At 45.2% G+C, this 25,552-nt stretch overlaps 1 protein-coding gene across 3 annotated transcripts in view; it reads right to left on the bottom strand.

Moving 5' to 3' along the window:
- Positions 1–25,552, bottom strand: part of Wwox (WW domain containing oxidoreductase) — a 738,022-nt gene that overhangs the window by 712,153 nt on the left and 317 nt on the right. For all 3 annotated transcript variants that reach the window (XM_013012941.1, XM_013012943.1, XM_013012942.1), the window contains exons 2-4: positions 21,748–21,812; positions 20,874–20,931; positions 20,102–20,280 (exon numbers count right to left, since the gene is read on the bottom strand). In XM_013012941.1, the coding sequence (XP_012868395.1) occupies positions 20,102–20,280; positions 20,874–20,931; positions 21,748–21,812 (302 nt within the window). The remainder of the gene's footprint in view (positions 1–20,101; positions 20,281–20,873; positions 20,932–21,747; positions 21,813–25,552) is intronic.

Here is a 25,552-nt window from a genome sequence, read left to right as displayed (position 1 = left end):
AAACAAGGGTCAAAGTAGAGGCCCCAGAATTCACTGCAAACAGGTTTGGATTTCTATTACACTGAGAGAGAAAGGGGCCGAGGGGGGAGAGAATGCCCTTTAACCTCACAGTAGCTTAACAGGACCAAAGAAAGCTGAGTAATGGTGCAAGGAGCAGACATCTCCCCACCACTTCAAATCCTCCCAGCTTTGTCCCACTGCTGCACCCAACCACAGGTCCTCAGTTTTCAGCCCCTCACCTGGAGGACAGGGTGGCTCCCTGTTCCCACCCTGTACATCATCTGCCACTGCAGCAGGGGATGCCTAGAGAAACTGCTTATACTAACACATGTGCAATTGCAAACAGCTGGCCCACTGAACACCTGCGGGGGCCGTCAGGGCCCAGGAGTGATGGAAGCTGGGGGATAAATGCCTTCCATTCCTGGGCCACAGCTCTGAGATGCATTTCATGACTTCTCACAAAGGCCCATGGACTCGAGCACTAGCTGCCCATCACACTGCCCAACTGAAAAACAATCTCTGCACTGTCTTTCCCTCCTCGCTTAATTCTCCCAGTCCTCTTTATGTGTCCACAAATCATATCCTAAATGGTATACAAATAGGCCTGCCTCAGGTTCAGCTTATGGAGGACTCCAAGCTAAGGGAAACACACACACACAAACTCTTCCAAACAACAGCAATACAAAATACTATTTTTTCCAGTGGTGTGTATACTATCTACTTTGTACACAACTTGAATCATTAGAAAAGTCTACCCCACAGACACCAAATTCAAGCTGTGGAGCACTGTGTCCTAGAATTATGTCCATTGGTCCAGCTTCTGTCCTTTGAAGTAAGCCAGGTCGCTGGCTCTCTTAGATAGATAATGCAAGTGCACAGTCTAACTTATCTTCATCTTTTCTCCAACCAAATGACAAGCCATTAACTCTTGTGTGTGTGTCTGTGTGTGTGTGTGTGTGTGTGTGTGTGTGTGTGTCTGGGTCTGTCTGTCTGTCTGTGTCTGTGTGTATATAGCTTTTGGGCTCAAGGCTAGTGCTCTACCACCTGAGTCACAGCTCCACTTCTGGCTTTTTTGGTGGCAATTTGGTAAGAGTCTCATGGACTTTTCTACTGCTTCAAACTGATCCTCAGATCTCAGCCTCCTGAGTAGCTAGGATTACAGGCAGGAGCTACTGGTATCCAGCCGTTCCCTCTTTATTTAATAGATTCTTCTAGGACACTACTTGGTAACACAATATTCTAGCTATGTGCTGTCTGCCTCTCAAGCTTTTGTTGTTGTTGTTCCTGTTGTTTTTGTTTTGTACTAGTCCTAGGACTAGAACTCAGGGCCTGGATGCTGTCCTTGAACTTCTCTGTTCAAGGCTAGCACTCTACCAAATGAGCCACAGCTCTACTTCCAGATTTATTTTGGATAGTTTATTGGCAAAAAAGACTCTCACAGAATTTCCTGCACTAGCTTGAAGTACTAGTTTCAAACCAAGATCCTCAGATCTCAGCCTCCTGAGTAACTAGGATTACAGGCATGAGCCATCAGCACCCAGCTTTGTTTGGCTTTCTTTATAACCACAACAGTTTTGACCAACTTGAAGATAAGAACAGGTTGTGTAAAAACACCACCTGATTTCTGGAATGTTAGAGCAGCAGGACTCAGGTGCCTGGAGACGTCCAGGCCGACTGAATGTCATTTGACAGAGATGCCCAATGACGCTGTGCTTCCAAACCCCCGCTTGCTACGTTTGCTTCCTTTCATATCAGTGGAGAGGCGCACGAAGCTCTTCACCCCTTTTCCCGTAGCAGGAACTCGAGGTTCTCGCAAGCCTGACTGTAATCTAAGGCTGAACCAAATGGGTCTTATTGTCTTTTTTATTAAAAAGACACTCAAGAGATGTGGATTCCTCCCATATCTTCATTCTTTGGAAAATTTTAATGAGATACAGACAATTACTCTTCAAACTTTTCCTGTTCTCCCAAGCCAAAGGCAGAAGCCAAGGCCCATTAGGACTCCGCACCTGGGCCTCCACTGGAAAGGGGGTGTCAGCTTCCACCCCTTGCTCCCTTCTCCCTTTGGGTTGCACATCCTTATTTTGAGCCAACTATGCCGCACACATCTTTATTGTTCACTGAGTACTAGTGAATGAGTTGTGTCTTCATTGTTCGCTGGCAATATGATGAAATATTTCTTAGTATGAAAAGTAAACTTAATAAAATTTAAAGGGAATGTTTCACAGAGGACAGAATAATTAAAAGGCAAAAGAGCATGGGATGCGGTCAGCAAAATGGAGCCAGCTCCTGTGGGAGTCTTAGAGGGAGTGGTGTGGCTCTATGATGCTTTCCCATCGGCTCTGCCGATGGTGACGAAGCACAGTCAACCAAAACCTGTGTCCATGTGGAATCTGACTTGCCCCCAAGGAACCCCCTTTCCCCTGAACTCAGCTTCCGGTCCCTTTAACAAAGGCTCCCTCACCTGCTATTTCTTCTCCTCCTGTGCGCTTCCTATCATAGGAGAGGTTTAGGTCTAATGGACATCCAAAAAGACAACCCTGCTGTGATTCTGCCATCTGCCATCTGCTAAAAGGATGGCTACTACTCAAGCAAGGCACACAGAACCCCAGCTTTGAAGAAATCTCTTCTTGTATCTAGGAACAATTTGAGGCAATCAAATAAAACAGGCCAATGGATACCAAACTACCAAAGAGAAACAGAGACCCATAATGAGTGGAGGGCTGTCCTTCAGCGGGTTGGTCTCTGAATCACAAGTGAGTTGTCCGCCCTGCTTCGTTCAAGGGTACACTGTAATCGATGTTGTTGTTTTTTAATCTTCTTTTAATTTTTTATTGTTACTACAGAGGTGATATGCAGAGGGGTTACAGCTACCTAAGTTAAGTGTTTCTTAATCTTTAAGAGAAAAATATAATTCTCTCTACGTCGGCATATGTATGAAATTGTTCACCATAGAAAGTTAAGAAAATAACCAAACTTTGTCCTAGAAACAGAACAATAAGCACAGAAAGCTTCGTGAACAGATACGCTCTGTTAGGTGCCATGCTGGGCGCGTTCATTTCATCTCATCGACTTCTCACCTTCCTTCAGGGCTCACTCCTCACATGACAACACTGAGACTCGGAGTTAAGAACATAGCCAAAGGCCCCAGAGCCAGCAAGGTGGAAAAGGCAGAAGTCAAAAACATCCAGCCAGGCACGCAGCTCAAGCCTGCAATCCTAACTACTCAGGAGGCTGAGATCTGAAGAGATTTGAAACCAGCCCAAGCAGAAAAGTCCGTGAGACTCTTATGGCCAATAAACCACTCAAAAATGGAAGTGATGCTGGGGTTCAAGTGGTAAGAGTGCTAGCTTTGAGCACAAAGAGGCTCAGGGACAGAGCCCAGGCCCTGAGTACCACCACCAACAACAAATGTGTCTAGTTATCTACAATAAGAGAGGACTCGCAATCCAAAAGCAAGCTGGATAGTGAACACACATTTTCCCAAAGCTTCATAATCCTAACCACTCTGGCTCTCCCAGCTGATGGGATGAAGGAAAGGAATGGCAGCTTCCTCATTTCAGAAGTCCCTTTGTACTACCATCCCTGACCCTCCCTCTGCATACCTCCTCCACTTCTGGCCCATGGGGGCCTCTCCTTCTAGCATGAAAAGCACACACTGTCTCCTGCAGGACTCTGCCCTCTAGAGAGGCCTGCCTCTGAACCACCATGCTGTCTACCTCTGGTGTTCAGGGGTAAAGGCTTTCCAGCCTGCAGATATAAGCCATATTCTCCAATGTCAGCTATGTCCATGACTTGAGTAATGTTCATGTCTTCCATTTGCCCCCTTCTTGGTCTTATTTCTCAATTTGACTTTAAATCAGGAAGGGAGACATATGTTCTATGTCAAGTTCCTCAAATCCCAACATCAGGTTAACAGATCAATCTGGGGTGGAATTTCTCCAGTGAAAGTGAAGTGTTCTACATTCCTTAAGTCTATAAGTAAAGATCAGTGTGGCTATACACTTCCAATGAGTTTAGAGCACATGAACAGAGGTAATATAACACCACATTATCAGGCTGTGTCCCCCAAACCTGAATCCCAAGTCACATGAAGATAGCCAGATCTAAAGAGAGGCACCTGACATCAAACACCTAAGTCTGCAATCAGGTGACAGCAGCCACTTTTTCTCCATCTGTCCTGGAGGCGAATGACCCTATTATCAATCTCAATCTATTCTAACTGCAAATAGTTTTCTCCAGCTTTATGTTATACATTGTGTCCTTGTACCAGTCATTTTTAAGAAGCTCAGGCATACCATGAAATCCCATGCTTTGTAAAAGATTCCATTATCAGAGTAATCATTATTGAACCTTTTAGCCCAGATGTAATTTCTTACATGTTACAACAAGTTTGGCACGCATTGTGAATTTCAGCCAAGGTTGATAAAGTTCAATAACTTGGCTAACCAACCATGTGTACTACTCATTATGGAAGTAATAAATAGATTCATCAAAATGGACATGAAAAAGCCATAAGAAAATCGGATGCCATTTCCAGCCCGCCTCATAAAAGCACCTCTTGGACTTTAATGTAATTTTATATATAGTTATCATGCCTACCCATCATTCAAGACCAGGTGTATATAAAACAGTCAGCCACCCACATTTGCATGCTGAATAAATTCCAGTCACAACGGTAGATTCTCTATTGTAGAGATCTCTAAAGCCATATAAATGTACACATGCTTATCTTTAACTCCAAGAACTCATACATATCAAGTAGAAAGAAAATCAGACAGGCATGCCTACAAAGAACACTTTTCCTTACCTTTAGATTTTAGGATCAGTTTTTGTAAGAAGTGGTTTTTTTTTCCCCCTAGTAATATCTTTGAGCCTAATTACTTCTTTATCCTACTGATAGTTGAAAAATTTAGTAGAAAGACAGAGAGTCCAACTTAGATGAAGGAAAGAAATCTAAGCTCACAGAACAAAAGACTTTCTCATGATCAAATATACAAGTCAACAAAGCGGGCTTCTAATATCAGGACAAAATTAATAAAACTGAATTTAATGGGACTTGAGTGACTGTAGAGTCAAAAACCCACATTCTGCCTCCTGCATTTCTCTCTTTAAACACTATTAGAGATACCCAAGGGAAGGCCAGCTCATCTTCTCCAAAGGAAACTGTCCCCACACTTGGCAGTACAGCTGGCAGGGTCATGTGCTGAACTAGACGTTAATGTTAGGCCACACTTGTGAAAATTCTAAGGGCTTGCGCATGGGTAACTTTCTGTGCTTCAGTAAGGGAAGTCCAAAGGTAGAGCATGAACCCTCCATTTCTCAGGAATGCCTCTGCTTTGTTTGAGAGCTAGGTGTATCTATTGCCTTTGGCTTTTTCCGATGGGCTGGTAATGTCTTTCCTGTTTTACATGGCTGTGCCTCCCCCTATGACACTGTATGTCACCACAAATGCACTCTTCTTAGCTTAATGCTTTCCCTGGACTTGATCTTTTGCATGCTTCTCCACAGTGGGATCGCTTGTGTGACAGTATTATTAATAGCTTCGGATTCATCTGGTTCTTTTCACATCTAACACAGAAGAAAACATGATCCAGCTTTTTAACATCAAAGTTATCATCTTAACAGGGAAGATATTTCTTACTGTTAATTCTAAACAGGACCTAAATTATCACAGCTTTCACCAAATAATGTGAATTTTCAACTCAGCAGAAGTACAACGTTAGAACAGCAGAGTGCTTTATGTTCTCAAGCAGTTAGTAACTGCCAACATCTTCCAAGAGCTTAAATACCATAGTGACAGATGCTGACATACAGAAATTAAAGTAAAATATGAAACTAAACAGGAGATGAAGAGATAAGCCAGTGATATACTCTGAATATCAGATACTGTACAAAAGAAAAATCTCGTAACGACTGTCATGATGAAAAAGGTTAAAAGAAACAAAAGAAAAGGGATGGATGGCTCCTCAAGACTTAAAGAAAAGGGGAAATTCAGCAGGCATAGCACATAGTAGGTGACTGATTTGTTGAATGGTAATCCCTTATAGGACTACTTAAAGATAATAAAAATATGACTTTTTAATTTTCAAAAAAGATAGTTAAATTCTTTCATAAAGACTTCCCACTGGACATAGGTGGCTCATGACTGTAATCCTAGCTACTCAGGAGGCTGAGATCTGAGGATCTTGGTTTGAAGCCAGCCAAGGCAGAAGTGAAACTATGATTCCAAGTGGTAGAGTGCTAACCTTGAGCAAAACAGCTCAGGGACAGTACCCAGGCCCTGAGTTAAGCAACATAACTGGAAAAAAAAAAAAAAAAGGCTTGGCAAAGCTCACACAATAGAGCTCATTCATGGATTCTGAAATCCATGAATAGGGAAGGATGTACTACAATGTTTGCTGTTTTCTATTCATAACAAGAGCAATCCTCCCTACCAATGTGTGAATACACACGTGAATGCACACATGGACACATATACACATACATACACAGTCACACAATACAAAGCCACTCCTAAAGGTAATAGTCAAGAAACATGAAGAAACGCATGTGGCTCCCTAGCACCTGAGCAAGAGTCACAAAATCTCTTAGAAGGCGGAAGGGCTTGACAGTGCATGGAGTGGAAATGTGGAAAGATTTGCTTCTATTGCAACAACTCTGCCACATCCTAACCTTTGAAAGCCCAGGGCAGCCTTCTACCACATACATGCCTTGCCTTGTGAGCTGGCTTGCCTAGATGAGCCTGCTTGGATGGCATGAGGGAAGTAAGCTCCAGTTACTAGACCTTTCTACCCATCTGCACCAGTCTATACAATTTCCTCTCTAGTACTTCTCTCTAATAGCTTAAAGAGAGCATTTGATATTGAGAGGTGAGAAGAAAGAATATCTTTTGAAAAGCTGAACACAAGTAAATTCTTCAAATGAGACCACCTTTGTAATAACTAAAACATGAAACTGAGAAGTCACTCCCTAAAATTTCAGTGTGCTAACCTATCTAAGGTAGCTTACATTTGCATTTTGCATATTTGGTAATAAAAAGGTTGCTTGGAATGTGAGTGTGTAGATCCAAAATAGTATCCAGAAATCTGACTGCAGCCCTGAGAGCATGTGGTGGAATCATTAAGTTTCATCTACGACTCTCCACCTCGGGTTCCAGGGCTGTGCTTTGCAGCTGGTGAACCATTGAGGAGTTGGAAAACGGAATGGAACAAGGAAGAATTATGGCAATTATAAAACCTCTCTGGTATATATTGTCAGATTAATAACCAGCATTAGCAGAGCTCAGCTATACCCTCAGCAGTGTAAGGGATGAAGAGCCCAGAGCTACTCAAGACATCATAGCGGGGAGCAAAGCAGAAACAAGACCCAGCAAGAATGGTGAAAACGAGTCCACAAAGCAGAGCAAGCCAAGCCTGCCACTCACACAAGCCATCATTTCCACCCGCACTGTCTGATCAGCGCATTGAGATACTAGTGATCCTTTAGAAAAGCAACGGCACGCTTGCTTATTAACAAAGGCAAGTGATGGGCCTGCAGTTAACATAAACTACAGAACCAGCAAGTACAACTGACTGCAGGTCCATAGGGCTCAAGTCTGTGGTGACTGTGCTCTCACACCCAATGACAGCACTTGCTGTCCTTATACTGACTCAGAAGATACGTGCATAAAAGAAAGCTTCACAAGACTGCAAGACTAGTCGTAAAACTTTAAAAAAATAAAAATAAAAGCACAAGTTGAGAGAAAACATTCTCTTTAGTTTGTGAGAATGTACTTCAGGGGGTTGGGAATTTAGCTCAGTGAAAGAACACTTGTCTGGCAAGTGCAAGGCCCCAAGTTCAGTCCTCATCTCTGAAAAAGAAAAAGCTAAACAGAAGGTAGTTTGGGACTCATTTGCAGCTGTCTCCTCAAGTATTAACAACAACAAAAGCTTTCATATCCTGTATTTTTAAAGGCAATATGCACGTGTACACATGGCAATCCCGCTCTCTCTCTGCCTCTTTCTCTCTTTCTGTCTTTCTGTCTCTGTATCTGTCTCTCTGTCTCTGTCTCTCTCTGTCTCTGTCTCTCTCTGTCTCTCTCTCTGTCTCTCTCTCTCTCTCTCTCTCTCTCTCTCACACACACACACACATACACATTTTGTCCTAGGAGCACAGGGATCAAGTTACTAATATTTTTGTCGGTTTGGTTTATACATCCTCAGGGGGAGGAAGATGTCTGGTTTCATACTGAACACCAGCTGGTAGTACCTCTAAGACCCTCCTCCTCTGAAGTCCAACCTCCAAGGCCTCCATTTTATAAGGACCCCTGTGATCACATTCAAAACCCACTTGGCTAGTCCAGGACCTTTTTACAATCCCTAATCTGAACCTAAATGATTCCTTTTGCCATGGCAGTATGGGAAGAGTGGTGTATGTGGAAGGTGGCAAATGGGGCCACAAGCTAAGGAAAATAAGCAGCCACAGGAACTTTGGTCGCGGTTCAAAGTCAGCCCGGGCAGGAAAGTCCATGAGATGCTTATCTCCAATAAAAACCATTAGAAAACCGGAAGTGGCTCTGTGGCTCAAGTGGGAGAGCACTTACCTTGAGCTCAAGAGCTGAGGGACAGCACCCAAGTCTAGAGTTCAAGCCCCACGACCGACCAAAAAAAAAAGAAGAAGAAGAAGAAAAGAAGGGTCAAACAGGTTCCCACCTGAGCCTCCAGAAGAAACCAGCCCTGCTAACACTTCAACGTTCGCCCAGTGAGACAGGTTTCACACTTCTGAGCCATATGTGAAGAAAGGTGTTTTGTTTTATGCTAGTGTGGTGACCATGTCTAGCAGAGACCAGAAACAAACATATGTTCTCAATAATGACAGAAGGATCATACAAGTGACAGATGCATGTGTGTGCGCTCACTGACAGTGTGGCACATGACAAGACACAAATACAAATGAATCTCTCCCTGATTGGGCCAACAAAGAAAAGAAAGAAAGAAAGTAAAAAAAGGGAGGGGAGGCTGGGGATATAGCTCACCCAGTAATGAGAGATAGACAGACAGACAGACTGGCTGACTGACTGACAGACTGACAGACAGACAGTGAGAGAGAGAGTAGGGGGGATGGAGGGAGAGAAACAAGAGTGAGCAAGCAAACTAGGGAAGCAACTCCCAAAGCTAAAAATAAGACCCTCATTACACACTGTGGACTCACTGGCCGGGCAGGCCGGGGTAGGGGAGCAGGCTCCCTGTGACACTTCCCGTGTGCTCTCTGCCTAGTCAAACACGCCATCTGGTAACTTAGAACTTCCTTAATTAGTAGATAAAGTTGCCATTACAACTTTTTTGGACTACAATAATGATCTCTCAGCTGATAGAAGCTTCTGGAACCCAGCTGCTGGACTTAGAGGTCCTAGCTGCCTTACTAGGCAACACACACACTCCAATGAAGGCAGCTGGGAGACATTTTTGTGATCCAGGAGGACAGACAACGCGTAGGCCAGCCATGAAGAAATCATATGGCCTACACGGGCCAACATGTCCACCTATGAAACCAGCACAACTCTGTCCTATGGACAACTCTGCTCTGCAGAGAATTCCTCCATACAACAGGAAGCTTCTGCTCGTGGAGGTCTGGCTGGAGTCCCATCTTGTTCACGGGCGAAGAGATTCTCTTCACGGCCACCCAATCAGTTGCACAATGCGGAACCTTGCTCTGACATCTGGTTCTCTTTTCTGAACACCGAGGAGAAGCCTTGCAAAGTCCTCTTGCATGCCCTAGCCAGAGGGTGCCAGAGCTCTGATGAGATTGCACCCAAGCTGTAGTCCTGTAGGACTCTCAGTTCCACAGCTCTGGGTCACTGCTCCTGACCTGCAAGCAACCTGACCTTCAGAGAGGCTCTTCATTGCTGCATCTGCAGGCACAAAATAGTGACGGCAAAGTTGTACTCCCGAGGAAAGGAAGGCTCAGAAGAGCCAACTGACTCAACCTGAGTCACACAAAAGGGTCATGATTGTCTCAAAGTCCCTACTGAATCCCAGAAGTTTCTAATAAAAGGGCAAATTTTATTTTTCTTCCTGTGCTAGTAATAAGGCTTGAACTCTGAGCCTTGTGGTCTACCTTGGTTTTTAACACTCAAAACTGGTGTTCTACCACTTGGGTCACAGTCCCACAGTTAGCTGGAGATAAAAGTCTCTCAGATTTGTCTGCTTGGGATGGTTTGAACCTTGCTCTTCAGATCTCAGCCCCCAGAGTAACAAGGATTACAGGTGTGAGCCACCAGCACCCAAAGGGCCAGCCATGTTAAATAAAATTGAGTTGATCAAATTAGATTTAATACACAAAACCAACATAATCTCAAGTGAACAAGAACTCTGATGTCAAACCCTCAGGGGTAAATGGCAGGTCAAGTGTTCATGGAAAAGTCTAATACTTTCCCTTCTTCTCTTTTCTCCACTTTAAAGTCTTTTGGGTTCCCAGATGACAATACAAATAAACTTATCTTTTTTTCTTTCTCTCCTGTTATCTGGACTAAGTAACTATCTGACCTCCAACTGAAGAATATCGGAAATGTTTCCTTGCAAAGCAAAGACAAGTCAATGCCTACAAGAGTTACCTACAGAGGTCATTGGAGGACAAATGCATAGCAAGGCACGCAGCCTTCCTAGTGCCTAAGAATCAGGAAGCCCAGAAAATACCAAACCCATCTCAGGAGTGGCTCCATCCCCACCTCCCCCATTCCAGAAATGGATACCCATCAGGCACCTGAAAGGATGAGTGTTCAGTTCTTGGGGAGAGGGGAGGTAACAGAAGGGAGGTCTAATCCTCAACAAATGTGCAGAGAAGGGTTCTTATTAGGTTTCACACATGTGGAGCAGGGTGCAAAGGAAGTTGCTGAGATAGGCAGTGGTTAGCTTGCAAACTAGGCCATGTCTGTTTCCAGTCATAACTTCTTTCCATAAAGAAACCACACAGATCCAGCCTGCCAGCCTACCCGCAGCAGAAACCATATGAATCCAGCCTGCTAGCCTATCGCAGGGCTGTTTAAAGCAGCACACTGGAACGGGGCTCATCATGGGAGAAAACATGCCCGAATAGCTCCGATCATGAATAGATCTTGGAAAACTGCAAAGCGAAGATAATCAAATCACTACATTATCATCTCAGCGCACGCACACGTGTGAGCGTGCACGCACACACGCGCGTGCACGCACGCACGCACACACACACACACACACAGAGTAAGCTGGCGATGGCGAGCTGGAATTTCCTGGGTGTTCTCTCCTCATGTGCAGTCCTGGAACCAAAATGCCCAAGGTGGACACTGGGAAGAAATGCCTGAAAGGTTTCAGTGAAGCAAATTGGGAAGTGGAGCTGACTTCTCTATAATTTCCCTTTGATCACAGCATTGAATATGTACTTAAAGTAATGGACACTCTGAGATAAATGAACTTGAAAGAGAAAGGGACATTTTGAAAATTAAATTATACTGCATGGAACAGGCATTCCATCAGCAATCAATATGTTCCCAATAGCCATGCACATAAAATAAAAAGGCAATTCATGAAAGAATATATACAAATGGCCAGACATGAAAAACAGCTCGATTTTACTAATAATCAGAGATGTGCAGATTTAATTGACATTTCTACAAAGTGCTAATTCCCCAACTTGGCAGGAAATGTAGGCAACTGGACATTCTAGTTGTTACAACACTCCAGGGGTCCAGGTTGAGGGGGCAAATCAAGATGTAAAAGGTTGGGGAGCAAATCCCTTAATCCTGCAATTCTACTTCACAAAATAGAACCACAGAACAGTCCCAGATGAGTACAAACATTTAATTACAAAATGTCCATCCCCATTCCACAGCTATTAAAAAGCTGGAATCCACCCAAATGTGCCACAATGGGGGAAGAAGTGGAACCAGAGTATGGAATACTATGCAACCATTTCAGACTCACATTTAACGGCAAGGAAAGAGATTCACTCACTGGAAAATCACAAGAGGAAAAAAGGGTAAGGAACCAATGACTAGTGTCATGGGCGGTGGCTATCAGTGGTACACATCCAACTGGTGAAGATCTGGAGTAACTTTGTTCCGGACTTTGCATGGATGTTTAATAATAATTGTAAAAAATTACTTAAATGAGATTTATGCACAGCTAATTTAGTTTAACACCCGGCATAAACACAAGCTGGACAAATGCTAGCTCCCACCCCAGAATCCTTTCCCAACACCTTTGTCACATCCACAACAGTAGATGATTCCACAAAGCAAGCATCTATGCACAAATCCCAATGGTTTAGAAATCCCACTGGCACCAGTGGCTCATCCCTATAATCCTAACTACTCAGAAGGCTGAGATCTGAGGATCATAGTTCAAAGCTACCCTGGGCCGGAAAACCCTTGAGACTCTTAGCTCTAATTAACCACCAGAAAACCAGATTAGTGTTGAGACTCAAGTGGTAGAGCTCTCACCTTGAGCTGAAGAGCTCGGGGACAGCGCCAGGCCCAGAGTTCAAGCCCCACAACCTACAAAAAAAAAAAAAAACCCACTGTCCAGGGCCATCCTAGCCTTCACGTTTGCTGAACTCAGTTTCCAGAGTTGGGGTTCACTGAGCAAAATGAGCAGCATGAAGAGCGATCAGCAAGGGCTTGTGCACTGGGATTTCTCTGAACAGCAAGACAGCAAATACAGTAAACAGGGAAAGAGTCAAGAGTCCTGTCCTATGGGCACCATCAAGGGAGGTGTGATCTCAGGCAAGTTACCTTGCTAATCTGGTCTTTCACTCAGACCCTACTCCAACACAGCTGCATGTACTGCAGTGCAAATTAAGGGATGTACAGAAGCTTTGTCAGTACTACCTAGTATTATCATGGTCAATAAACAGTAAGCTAGGATAACTGAGTACATTTAAAAAAAAATGACAGACTTTGTTTTGACTTCAATTTCTATACAACCACACAAGAAATTTCACTGAATTTTGTTCTTCCTGAAAATTCACAGCTCCACTCACCTTGCTAGCTATCCGCTGCCTAGACAGAATCAGTGAAGCCCTGGGATATGAATCCTCTCCCCCCAATCTCTCTCTCTCTCTCCCTCTCTCCATCTTACACACACACACACACACACACACACACACACACACAAACACACACACACACACACACACACACACACACACCATCCACCATCCAGACCTAGGGAGGAAATCTTAATTTGGTTCCAGGGGCAGCTGTCTCAATATGACTTCTAATGACAAGCATTGGGGGAGGGGGGAGGGAGAGCCAAGCAAAGCCTCAACTACTACACGATTTGAAGCCATTAGCATAAAACCAGATCACCCATCGCCATACCTCCACTGAGCTAGATCAACACAGGACTTTGTGAAATGCACTGTTGCATTATTAAGACACCGGGAGATGATTTAGGCAAGAAACTCTCCCAACCAATGTAATGTACGCCTTCCTTGAGGAGACCTTTGCAGAAGGCCCTGTAGATCCAATATGATAGGGAGGAGTGCAGGGATCACGTGTGAACTGTGAAATGAGCACAAGTCCAGGAAAGGGCTGCGGCTGCCAGCCTCAGCCTCTCCTTCATTCTGAACTGTAAGAATTCCCACTCATTTTCCAGTTTTAACAATTTATTTGACAAACAATGAACACATTTGCATAGGAGTGACCAAGACAGCTTTACTCTGAGGAAACAACTTTGCAATGCTACAAGTACATATTTACAAAGTCTCCAGGCTCTCACATTTCCCAAAAAGAAAACAGTGCCAGGGGAAAAAAAGATAATATAAAGTATATGGTGTAGAAAAACTTGGTCCTCACTTAAAATTTGAAAATAAGCAGCGTTAAAAAGCCAAACTGGGCTAGATTTGATAGCTCAAATATGCAAATAATGGTCCACCTGGAAGTTTAGATAGTTTACAAAGTTCAACTCAAAATTACCCTTGGGGCCATATGCAGAGTGCTGGCTCTCTGCTTCCTATTATCTGGCTTAATACAGCCTCTTATTTCAGAAATGGACACTGTGTGCAAAAGGACACATTTTTTTCTTCTACAATAATGTGTCATTAATAAACACTCTAATTAAAACACATCACTTTAAAAAATACATCACATAACACGAGGTAAGGCTAGTGGCTGAGGCTGGGGAGACGCTATATTCGGGGGGGTGGACAGCAAAAAACATAAGGTCACTAAGGCATACTCAATGAACCTTAAAGAGGGCACTAATATTTAAAAATTACAATCTCCACTTAGAAGCACAAATCAGACTATTGATAGGCCAGCACACTCAAAACCAATACTGTGGTGAAGACACAGGCGCTTGTGTAATCTGGCAGAGCAAGCTGCTTCCCCGCACAATGGGCCTTTTCATCAAGGGGATCTCTTCATCCTTGGCATTTTATGCAAACCAAACAAAAGCACAAAGCCAAAAAGAGACACCAAAAAAAAAAGAAAAGAAACAAGCGTGAACACTCATAGGGGTCTTGAGCTTAAACTGTATGCCTGAGACAAGGGAGACCTAAAAGATAGGTTAGAAAAAGTAAAAGGCATTATTTAACCAAAATGAAACCAAGACCCGCTGAGAGGAAGAAAACTATGCCAAGTGCCCTCCTTTGTTTAATTATATAGAAGAGCAACAGAGCCCTCTAGTGGGGGAAGCAAAAACACATGGGAACGTGTCTATACCGGGGTTCATTACAGAAAACACCTGGAATAATTTCCTTAGGACTCTTGACATGGCATTACGCAGAAAAAGAAAATAATTTTAACTGGAATTTTAAGTAAAATAATTTGTGAATTTCCAAATCTTAAACATCCCTATAAAACCTCAATAGGGTAGAATAAATAATCAGCTTGAACCACTGTCACTGAACAACAGTTGATATGGTCCTCACCTGTTATATATTTTTGAGAAAGCTAAAATACAAATCCACACAAAAATGTAAAATTCAATGGATAAACCTCACATGGCAAAAGGAAAAAGTTTCTGCTGAAGACTGACCAGGCATCTAAACAGATGGTGTGCAAGGGTCTACACCACAGGAAAAACTGCGTGCAAACCTATTCTATGTGAATCTATTCAGAGCTTTTATATGGGATTATCAAACTACAAGATAAGGATCACAGAATTGTCTTTAATTGGCCTACTCCTGCTATGATCGGGGAGTAACATCTGTCTGGTGGTCAAGAGTATTCATTCACATGTAAAATGGCTGTTCAGATCATAGGTACCAATCTTCAACTTAAATGTCATTTAAGAACTTCTTTCCCCAATTTTGTCAAAAAGTTCAATTCGCTTTCCCAATTCCAATTCATTTTGCTTACAGTGAGTGGATGTATTTTAGCCTTAGAGAAGAGTTGTCACAAATGTTTTTAATTAATTCCCAAAAGGTTAGATTATTTCAGGATTTTCCCCCTCCACTTAATGAGCACTAGGGTGTTAAACAGAAGACGAACACCAAGGGCTCCAAAGTTCAAGGCTCACCACCTGCAGGAAAGGACACACAGGCCTCGTAGGACCCCAGGCACCGTGAGTTCACCTGAGGTCTCACATAGGAAAACCACTATATCTACATTCATTTGTGGCCTTGGATTTATGGAAACTTCTAGAATACATAAAGGGGAAGGTCAACGTTTTGGATTAGGCTGAAGGCAAAATTCATTTAGGTATAGAAAGAAAACAAAGCCAGCAGTGTGAGGAAGCTGGCCGGCCCACAGCTGGGAATGAGATCATTTCTCCTGCACTAGTGTAGCACTGGACTGCACTCACAGAAGTCAGAGATCATCGCCGTGCAGTGGCCGCCACACTTAGGAGCAAGAAGACACGTTTTCACAACTGGGCCAACCAACCTGAGACATCATTACTCTATAATTTCACCACACAAACATTTTGGGATCCCAAAAGAAAATTTGCTATCTTCATTTGTCTCAGGACGAACAAATTTAGGGGGATGACTTTGACAGCTTGAATGTATAATTTTTATATCTCAAAGTATAAAATTTTGATATGTGTATGTGAGAGACAGAGACAGAGGCAGAGAGACAGAGAGAAAGAAACAGACAGACAGACAGAAAATCACTATAATAAACTTCAGGGAGGTGATTATAAAATATAAACCAACAGAAAACTAAAGCATCAATCCTAAAATATATTTTGCTGATAGATACCTGGGTAGCCAGGTTGTATTTGTTGTGGGGAGAAAAATGAGTTTTGTTTTTCTTAATGGGGCCTCTGGCTCAAAAATCGAATCCAGGCCAGGCTATTTCAGATGGAAACCCACCACATTCGATACAGCACAACATTAAAAAGGTTCAAAAGGTGAAAGAAACTTTTCATCCTGACCAAACTCTAAAAGGAATTTAAAAATAAAATTTGAGCCACTACCGGCATAGGACTGGAATAAGAGCAAGTTTTATCACTGTTACCACAGAACACTAGACTGAAAATATCTTATTTGTTCAGCCTTGTTAATAGTCTTTTAATGGATGTTTGACAAAATGCTGGCTGCTCCACCACAAATATGATGAAAGAAAATCTGTCCCCATCCAGCATCAACCCACTGGCCCACGTGCGATCATTCCATTAACTCCCCACTAGGGGGTGTCATTTCAGGCAACAGATTCAAGGGCGCATTTTTGTACTAGGGTATGTCCATGCATGGCCCACCTGGGTGAACAGATAAGTTGAGATCGCCAGGAGTGCCCTGGGAGGTAAGTACCCACCCTCCCCTCTCTGAGACCTCCCGAACTGGGATTCTGTAGTACCGTGTTGAAGCCATTTCCATTCTTTACACAAAGCCAGAGCCAGCAAGCTGCTTACTCCGGAGAGCCAGAAAACAACTGGCCCTCCTGCTCAGGCTACGCTGCCCATAGGCAGCAGTGAACTCCTTCCTCCCTTGTCTACTGGTTAGCGGTGGGGCTGTGGGCTCCGGGCCTCTTGATGGGCTAGCAGAAGCTCTGGGTGGAGAGATGACTTCCCCCTGGATAGTGAGGTGCTGATCTCCACAGACAGGGGTCCACAAGCTACAGCTTTCAATCTATAAAGTTCTTCGGGTTCAGAAAGCTGGTTAAACAAAGGTCAAGGAGAGAAGAGTGTTAGTTTCCAAGGAGACAATATCCTAGCTTTCAGCTGCCTAGAAAAAGGGAAAGAGCTCAGGCCAGGGGGGCTAGGTATCTGTGGGACTTCCCAACAGTTACAAGGGACTTATGGGCACAGTTTTCCTGCAGCCTGGGGCAGCCCATTCATCCACATCATATATAAAGTGCGACAGAGACACCAAAACGGGGCAATCACTGAGTGAGAATTGAATGCAGGAGTCGGCAAACTCTCTGTAAAGGGCCAGACAGTGACTATTTTAGGCTTTGTAGGCTGTGTAATGGCCGCTGTATTTCTCAAGAGCTGGTAATACATTAAATGGGCATCACCATTAAATCCTTACAAATAAATAAATCCTTACAAATAAATCCTTACAGAATCAGGCAGCAGGTCAGATTACACTGAGGGCCACAAGTTTTGCCACGCCCCAATCTCTAGACAGTGGAATCCAGCCAATAGAGGTAAATAAGCAACAATCAACCATTAACACAAGGGTTTCATGAACCATTCTAATCTTCCAGATCACCTGATCCTTTTGAGCTGAATGGAGTTAAACTCTCCACTAGTAGTCATAATTATCAAAAACTCAAAAGCACTCTGCATCATCTAGAGACAACGGAAGAAACACAATGACAAATTCCACTACAAGGACATTTGAAAGGGGGCAGGAACCAAGAACGACTACAGTCTACTACCAATGCTCTTTCCTTCCATCAGGCCTCACCAATGTGCCAACAGTCGGGCCAACAAGGCAGCAATGCACCCTGGGGGCAGGAGGCACAGCAAGGTTTGGAAAAGCGCAGGAATATCAGCTTTACACGTGAGCCTTCGGAAGGTGGAGTGGGCATGTGTTGAGCTGTGGGGTTGCAGCTATGCTTTGGTGTGACCCACTCTGCGTCTGAGAGAACGGTACCCACAGGCTAAAGACCCCATCGCTCACAAAGACCACAGCGCCTCCTCTCCCCGCTCCCTTCCCCCCCCCCGCCCCACCATCCCAGCACACGGGGCACTCAAGGCACCAGCAAAGCTCAGCTGTTTTCATTTGAAATGGGCAAGAATGAAGTAGTGATGGCAATTTATAAGTCAGTGAGCTGAAGGCAGAGGTTTATCTGGAAGGCACAGCCTACTCGGCAAGGGCACGTTCTGAAGCAGCCACACAGGACACAAAAGCCAGCTCAGTCCTGACGGAAAGCCACGTGCCTATCTATCTCCAGCCTCTCCTTTTCTTTAAGCCTGATACTAATGCTGCACAGGGAAAGTGATTTGCAAGGATTTGATTGCGTGGAATGTGCAGTGTAGTATTTCAAGGATTCAGAATAAAAATCTTCAGGACTCAACCTAGACCTACGCTCCTCAGAGCATGTCAGGGAGGCAATGGGGATGCTGCTAAAGGCAATTTCTGAGGGAAGGTGGCAGAGCTGGAGAGGAGCTGTGGGTGCCTGAATGGCAAAGACTTTTCTACTTTCTACACCTCTCTCCTGTCTTGAGCATAAGGGCAGCCACACTCCTGCAGGGACCACAAGAGGAACTGTGGTCAAAGGAAAAAAGTCATCAGGAAAAGTGGGAGCAGTGAAGAGGCCAAGGTTGGGCTTCGTCCTTTAGGTGTGAGGCATTCCTGTCAACAGCACGTCTCTTCTCCGTGTCTCAGAACGCCCCCCTGTCGTCCTGTCATGCCTAGATACCTGAAGAGGACATGAAAAGAACATCTTCATGTCCAAGAAACTCTGTGAGACTGGAATGACAAAGCCATGAGCCTGGTATTGCAGGATAAGCCCAGCTCTGGGACTGCGCCTTGTTAGCATCTGGGTCCCTGCTGCACAGCAACTGAGCTGTCAGAACCTCATAGGGGTGAGGGAGAGTGATGAAAGGGGCGACACTGATCAAGAGGCACGCTGAACTGAAAGCCCTTTGTACAACTACTTAATGGTAGTAACAATAATGAACCTCCCAGGATGCTGGGAGATGCTTTTGGAGGCTCAACTAGGAGACATGGAAAGGAGAGTGGAGAAGATAGAAGACCTGAGAGGCCAACGCAGGGGGGTAGGGGATGAAGGCAGGGACAGGGGACAGGGGATGGATTCCATTCTATCTGTAAACAAATCTGAAGGAGCTTCTCCTTCCTCAAAGCAGTTGCTCTTTACTGATTCGGATGTTGATGTAAATGGACCAAAACAAAGTCAATCCCACCAAGGGAAAGGGACAGTGCCACTTTGCTTCACTGCTGCTGCATCAATGGTTGCTGAAGAGGGGGGAAAGGGGCCTCGTGAGCCCTTCACCTGCCAATGGTCACTGTGGCTGAGCAATAGCAGTGAGGAGGGTTAACGCAGAGGCGGAGACAAGGACAAATTCTCTGGTCTTAATGGGGAAATAAGATCCGGTTCCCAAAGGAAAATGATAGGCTCAATGACCACTGACAACCCCAGTACCCTTGGCTCCCAAGTCATGATACAATGCCGACTGGCCCCATATCCCATTACCAGTCAATTTTGGTTTGAATAACCTGGGTAATTGGAATATGTCCATACACCACACAGACCAGGTCAAAACTCTCTGGGCCTGTTGTCCACAGTCCCTGAGCACCAAAATAGCCACCACCTTTTGCTGAGTGTTCAACTTTTCCATTTCAAGGTCGGCCCTGCATAGCTTTTCACTGTTAACACCACAGTTGACAGAGGCCATAATTTCAATGAAACAGGAGCGGTAAAGGCAGTAACACGTGTTTAAATTAGAGACCCACTATTAAAGAAAAATGTCATTACAGTCTCATATACGTGGATTTCATCACACAAAAAGAGAGAGAGAGAGAGAGAGAAAGAAAGAAAGAGAGAAAGAAAGAAAGAAAGAAAGAAAGAAAGAAAGAAAGAAGGAAAGAAAGACAGAAAGAAAGACAGAAAGAAAGACAGAAAGAAAGAAAGAAAGAAAGAAAGAAAGGAAAGGAAAGGAAGGAAGGAAGGAAGGAAGGGAGATTGTAAGTAAGCAAAATCGAAAATCACAGGCAGCTAAGAGCCTACCTATGCCTGAATTCGCCCCAGTGATCAGGACCACCTTCCCGGAAAAGTCTCGGCCCTGCAGGATCTCCATGGCGGTGGTGCTGCCGTCGTACCTCTGTCTGCTGGCAGGCTTCGTGGGATTATCGTCCACGGTAAACGCCAGCCGTGGGTCCAAGTAGGTGGTTCTTTTATTTATATGGCTGCGGAGGAAAATGGGAAGCAATGAGTGCACAGCAGAGCATCAGCACACAAATGTGAGCTGCCTGACACCAAGCCCACTCTGGAGCCCAAAAGACTCAGGGCCTTCAGAGGCGCCTGGAGGAACAACCATAGAGCTACCAGTCTTGCCGCCAGTGCAGTGCGAAAGCCAGCAGTCTCTTGGGCTTCCAGAGAAAGCACAGGGACCTGGCCTTATTTAAATCCTTCATAATTTAAAATCCTATTATGAAGCACTTGAAGCCAGGCGCTGGTGACTCAGGTCTATGATCCTAACTAAATCAGGAGGCTGACATCTGAGGATCGCAGTTCAAAGCCAGCCTGGGCAGACAAATCTTAGACTTTTATCTCTAATTAACCACCAAAAAGCCAGAAGTAGAGCACTGGCTCAAGTGTAGAATGTGTCAGGCTTGAGTGAAAAACAAAACAAAAACAAGCAAAAAAAAAAAAAAAACTAAGGGACAGAACTCAGGTCCTTAAGTTAATTCCTAGTACCAGCATAAAAAAAAATAAATAAAAATAAAAATAAATAAAATAAAAAGAAGTGCACTGAGTGAGTTTCTGTGCAGATACTTACTCAACAAAAAACACCTGTCCATTCTCATCGGTCTCTTGTTCCCATCCATAGGGCAAATCTGAAACACAGCAAAGAATGACAGGTCCATGGATGGTAGAGTGAACAGAAGCCCTGCTTAGGTGCCCTGGCCCCTGAGCCTACCCTCCTGACTGACAGCTCTGGTCATAGATTCCCACCATGGCAGTCGCAGACAGAAGACCCACTATCCCAACAGGATCCACACTCTGCCTCCTGCTACAGCAAACCCTGCTTCATTCTTGATCGTTCTGAAATGCTCCAGTGCTATGAGTATTGCTGGTTGCTCCAATCAGTGTAATTCCTCACTTACATTGGCTCAGAGATGGTGTAGGAGTGGCAGGTGCCCCACTCCACTCCAATGCTGCCTGCATTGCCTCTGAGAGACCACAGAGCAGTCCTGGGGTGGTTTTCACACTAGATGCTTTAAGAGCAGGGACCTTCTTACCCTTTCTCTTCGTCTGTACTTCTGAAGACTGAACACTTGCTCAGAAGCACCATGACCCAGGCAGGAGTCATGGCGATCTTTGTGGAATCCCATAAAATACCAATATTAAATCTAGTATAAACTAAGAACAATGTTTCCAACAGGACAACTGGAGGAAAACCTAATAAGCTGAGAGTCAAAGGCCCCAATTATTTTAATACTTTTTATTTAAGACCAGCAAGTAATCACTGTCCTCTACCCTAAGATCTTATCACTTACTATGGGCCGAATCCCACGGGCCCTCAGAGTTCTTGAAGGTCTTCTGCCAGGGAACCAGGGGATACAACCATCTGTCCCCTCCCTGCCTGGAACCTCCTCCCAGCAGAATGACCGCTCCAAATGCAAGAAGATGCCAAGGGATGGCATACAAACCTCCTGCTACTCGTTTCCTTTTTCCTGTTTTTGGATGCTCCCACTGCGTCTTCTCCTCACTGTGACTGTTAAAACAAAATAAATGAAGCCCTAAGTAAAGATTAGCATTTCTAACATTTATGAAAAGTAAACTTCAGCTCAGTTTCCCTCCTAGGCAATATTCTCTGCCAATGAGAGTCAAATCAAAAAGCTGTGAGAAGAATGTGCAAAGCATTACATTGTCCTGGCTGCCTCAGGTCCAAAGTCTATGGGTTGGGGCTGGGAAGGTGGCTCAGCGGTAGAGTGCATGCCTTGCAAGCATGAGGCCCTGGGTTCGATTCCTCACCACCACATAAACAGAAAAAGCCGGAAGTGGCGCTGTGGCTCCAGTGGTAGAGTGCTAGCCTTGAGCTGAAGGGCTGAGGGACAGCGCCCAGACTCAGAGTTCAGGCCCCATGACCGACAAAAAAAAAAAAAAAGTCTATGGGTTGGAAAGAGCCATCCTTTGGGAACCCCGAATCCTTCAGGAACCCCACCTGGATTAGCCAGTTGAGAAGAACAATTCAGAGAGGAGGAGGACATGGAGGGCCAGACTCCCAGCTCTGGAGGCTACCCTTAGAAAGGAAGCTCCCTGATAGCCGGGCGCTGGTGGCTCACGCCTGTAATCCTAGCTACTCAGGAGGCTGAGATCTGAGGATCATGGTTCAAAGCCAGCCCGGGCAGGAGAGACCGTGAGACTCCTATCTCCAATAAACCACCAGAAAACAGGAAGTGGCGCTGTAGCTCAAGTGGTAGAGCGCTCGCCTTGAGCTGAAGAGCTGAGGGACAGCGCCCAGGCCCAGAGTTCAAGCCCCACGACCGACAAAAAAAAAAAAAAGAAAAGAAAGGAAGCTCCCCGAGTCCCCAAAACATCCGCAACGGTGCCTGGGTTTTGTATTTGTTTTAGTTTTCTTCCCAGATGATATAAACCACAAATCTAGTTTATGATGCTGATAATTCACATGTAAGACACAGGGTTCATCTTAAAATGCTGGTCTTTCCACAGATGCAACTTCCAAGTGTCCCTTGAAGCACCAAGTCCCAGGTCGCCAGGAGCACAGTGACCCAGTCCTACAAGTTATCCCACTGCATGTCTTCCTGTGCCTCTACTCCCCCATCTGTTAGCAGGCTACAAGGGTCACCTCAGGGCTGCTGAGGATGCCACACACATCCCAGGTCTCCTGCAGTGCCTGGCAAATGACAAGCTCTGAGGCATGCAGGCCATTTTTGTAAACAAATTGGTAATAGGCACTGGTTTGATCTCTGTTCCATACCCAGCATTTAATCTCCGCACAACACACAGTCATAACTAATGGGCTAACAGCTGGAACCCCTGTCACCCAGTGACAAGGTAGCCAGGAAAACACACAATTATTTCATCAGGGAAACAGTCAGATGCCGTTCCCAGAGGCATTCGAAGACAAGGAGGGGCTTCCTAAAAGCTCACATACTCCTGCAGAAATGGAAGAGAGAATTTCTTAATCACGTGGACATCTAGATCCACTCTTGTCACTTAGGCTGACATTCATAGGGAGCGTGAATTTCTCTAAAAATTTCCAGGTCATAAGCAAGGTCTGCCTTCTCAGAAATGGCAGGCTTTGGCTTGTTTCTACAAACTCCCAGCAGCTGGGCAGGAGAGGGGGTGATTTGGGAGTGAGGACTCCAAAACCCAAACATCCACTTTCTGGGGTTGTTATCCAACCCCCCTGTGCCTCAGGTTTCTCATCGGTAAAATGGAGACTGCCTAAGACACTACTGACTGCAAGTCAGTGCCCTACCCCACAGCAATAATACCACACCAAATACAGATTGTGGCCTGGTACAGGCCATCCCCGGGGCCTCTCCTCCCATGGCTTGCCCTACCTGCCTACCCCCCTACTTCCTAGACCCACCTGGCTCTCCTTGTGCTCTGACATAGCTCAGGTGTCAACTCTAACATGACCTCCACCTGCTGACACACACCTCATGCTGCAGAGACTGCACTCAGTTCCCACATGCACTAGGGCTGACAAGCTGTCACTCTGCCCAGAAAAACTGAGCGCTTAAGGATGATAACTGGGTCTCATTTATCCCATGTAACAGGTGCTCAGCAAGGGGCGTGGCACTTAAGATCTCTTCATGTATGCAATGAACTAACCAGGGTTTGGGAGAGTTTTATTCCTTTTTTGCCTGGTCACTTAAGATAGCAATGGTTCACACTCCAGGTAGCTCAGAATCATATGGAAAAATCTGCAACATACACATGGACGAGGGGGAGGCCCCAACATAATTAACTCAATCTCTGGAAAAGGAGGGTGAGGGGAGCTGAGGAGAAGGTGTTCTAAAAACTATTCCAGGAGCTGAAGGTCAGTAACGTACATACTACTTGTGTTTACAAGATTCCCAGCTGGGTATGGAGGCATACCCCTATAATCTTAGCTACACAGGAGGCAGAGGCAGGAAGATTTCTTTCTATCCCAGCCCCAGCTCCCTCCCCCAAAAAGTGTGACACCTTAACTGAAAAATATCTAAAACAAAAGGAAAAAGGGCAGGGGGACTGGAGGTGTGGCTCAAGTGGTAGAGCACTTGCCTAGCATGTGTGTGGTGGCTCAAGGTTCACTCCTCGGTATTGGGTAGGGGGGGAAAGGCGTGTGGCGTGGGGACATGGCTCAGCTGGTAGAGCACTAGTCAATGAATGAAACTGTTAAGTACCAAATTAAGTCCTGGTCTCAGACCTTAAAAAAAAAAATTAAATAGGTGTGTGTGTGTGTGTGTGCGCGCGCGCGTGCATACACGCCAAATCTTTTGTGGAAGTCAGTGTCTGTAAGACACTCCAGGTGGCCCGGCACCGGTGGCTCATGCCTGTAATCCTAGGTACTCAGAAGGCTGAGATCTGAGGAAGGAAGTGTGAACCCAGCCAGGACAGGAAAGTTTGTGAGACTCACATCTCCACTTAACTTCCAAAATGCAGGAAGTGGAACTGTGACTCAAGAGGTAAGAGTACCAGCCTTGAGTGAAAATGTTAACGGATACCCCCTGGCCCTGAGGTCAAGCCCCAATACCAAGGTGCGCATACACACACAGACACTCCCCGAGTGATTCTAATACCAGGCCTAAGGGGCTCTGTCACCTCTAGAAACATCAGGAAAGCCTAACAGTGACTGGACGAAGCATTATCTATTCGACCCTACACTCAATGCTTCATGCACAGTGGTACACTGATCAACCCGTTTCACAGATGAGTAGCTGAGACTAAATTCTTTCAACGTGACAGAGAAGGGCTCGTTTCCAGTACTCTTCTGGAAAGTGACTAGTTAGGGCATTTGCTTACACACTTGCACACACTCTCTCCCTCTCCCAAGCCAGACTCCCCCCGCCCCACCTCCTCCCCGCCCCGCAGGAAGGGGAAGGGGCTGGGTATTTGCATTTTGTTCTTATGTCTAATCTCTGCAGGAACCGCACGGTGCAGTGCGGCGTGGTGGTCAGCAGGGGGCGCGCCGATGCGCAGCCCGGCGAGCCCCCGCTGGACCCGGAGCCCGCGGCGGCGGCCGGCCCCCGGCGGGGGAGATTTCTAACATTTATGAAAAGTAAACTTCAGCTCAGTTTCCCTCCTAGGCAATATTCTCTGCCAATGAGAGTCAAATCAAAAAGCTGTGAGAAGAATGTGCAAAGCATTACATTGTCCTGGCTGCCTCAGGTCCAAAGTCTATGGGTTGGGGCTGGGAAGGTGGCTCAGCGGTAGAGTGCATGCCTTGCAAGCATGAGGCCCTGGGTTCGATTCCTCACCACCACATAAACAGAAAAAGCC

This window comes from Dipodomys ordii, unplaced genomic scaffold (assembly GCF_000151885.1).
Source record: "Dipodomys ordii isolate 6190 unplaced genomic scaffold, Dord_2.0 Scaffold18, whole genome shotgun sequence".
Taxonomy (NCBI): domain Eukaryota; kingdom Metazoa; phylum Chordata; class Mammalia; order Rodentia; family Heteromyidae; genus Dipodomys; species Dipodomys ordii.
This window is presented reverse-complemented; position numbering and strand designations above follow the sequence as displayed.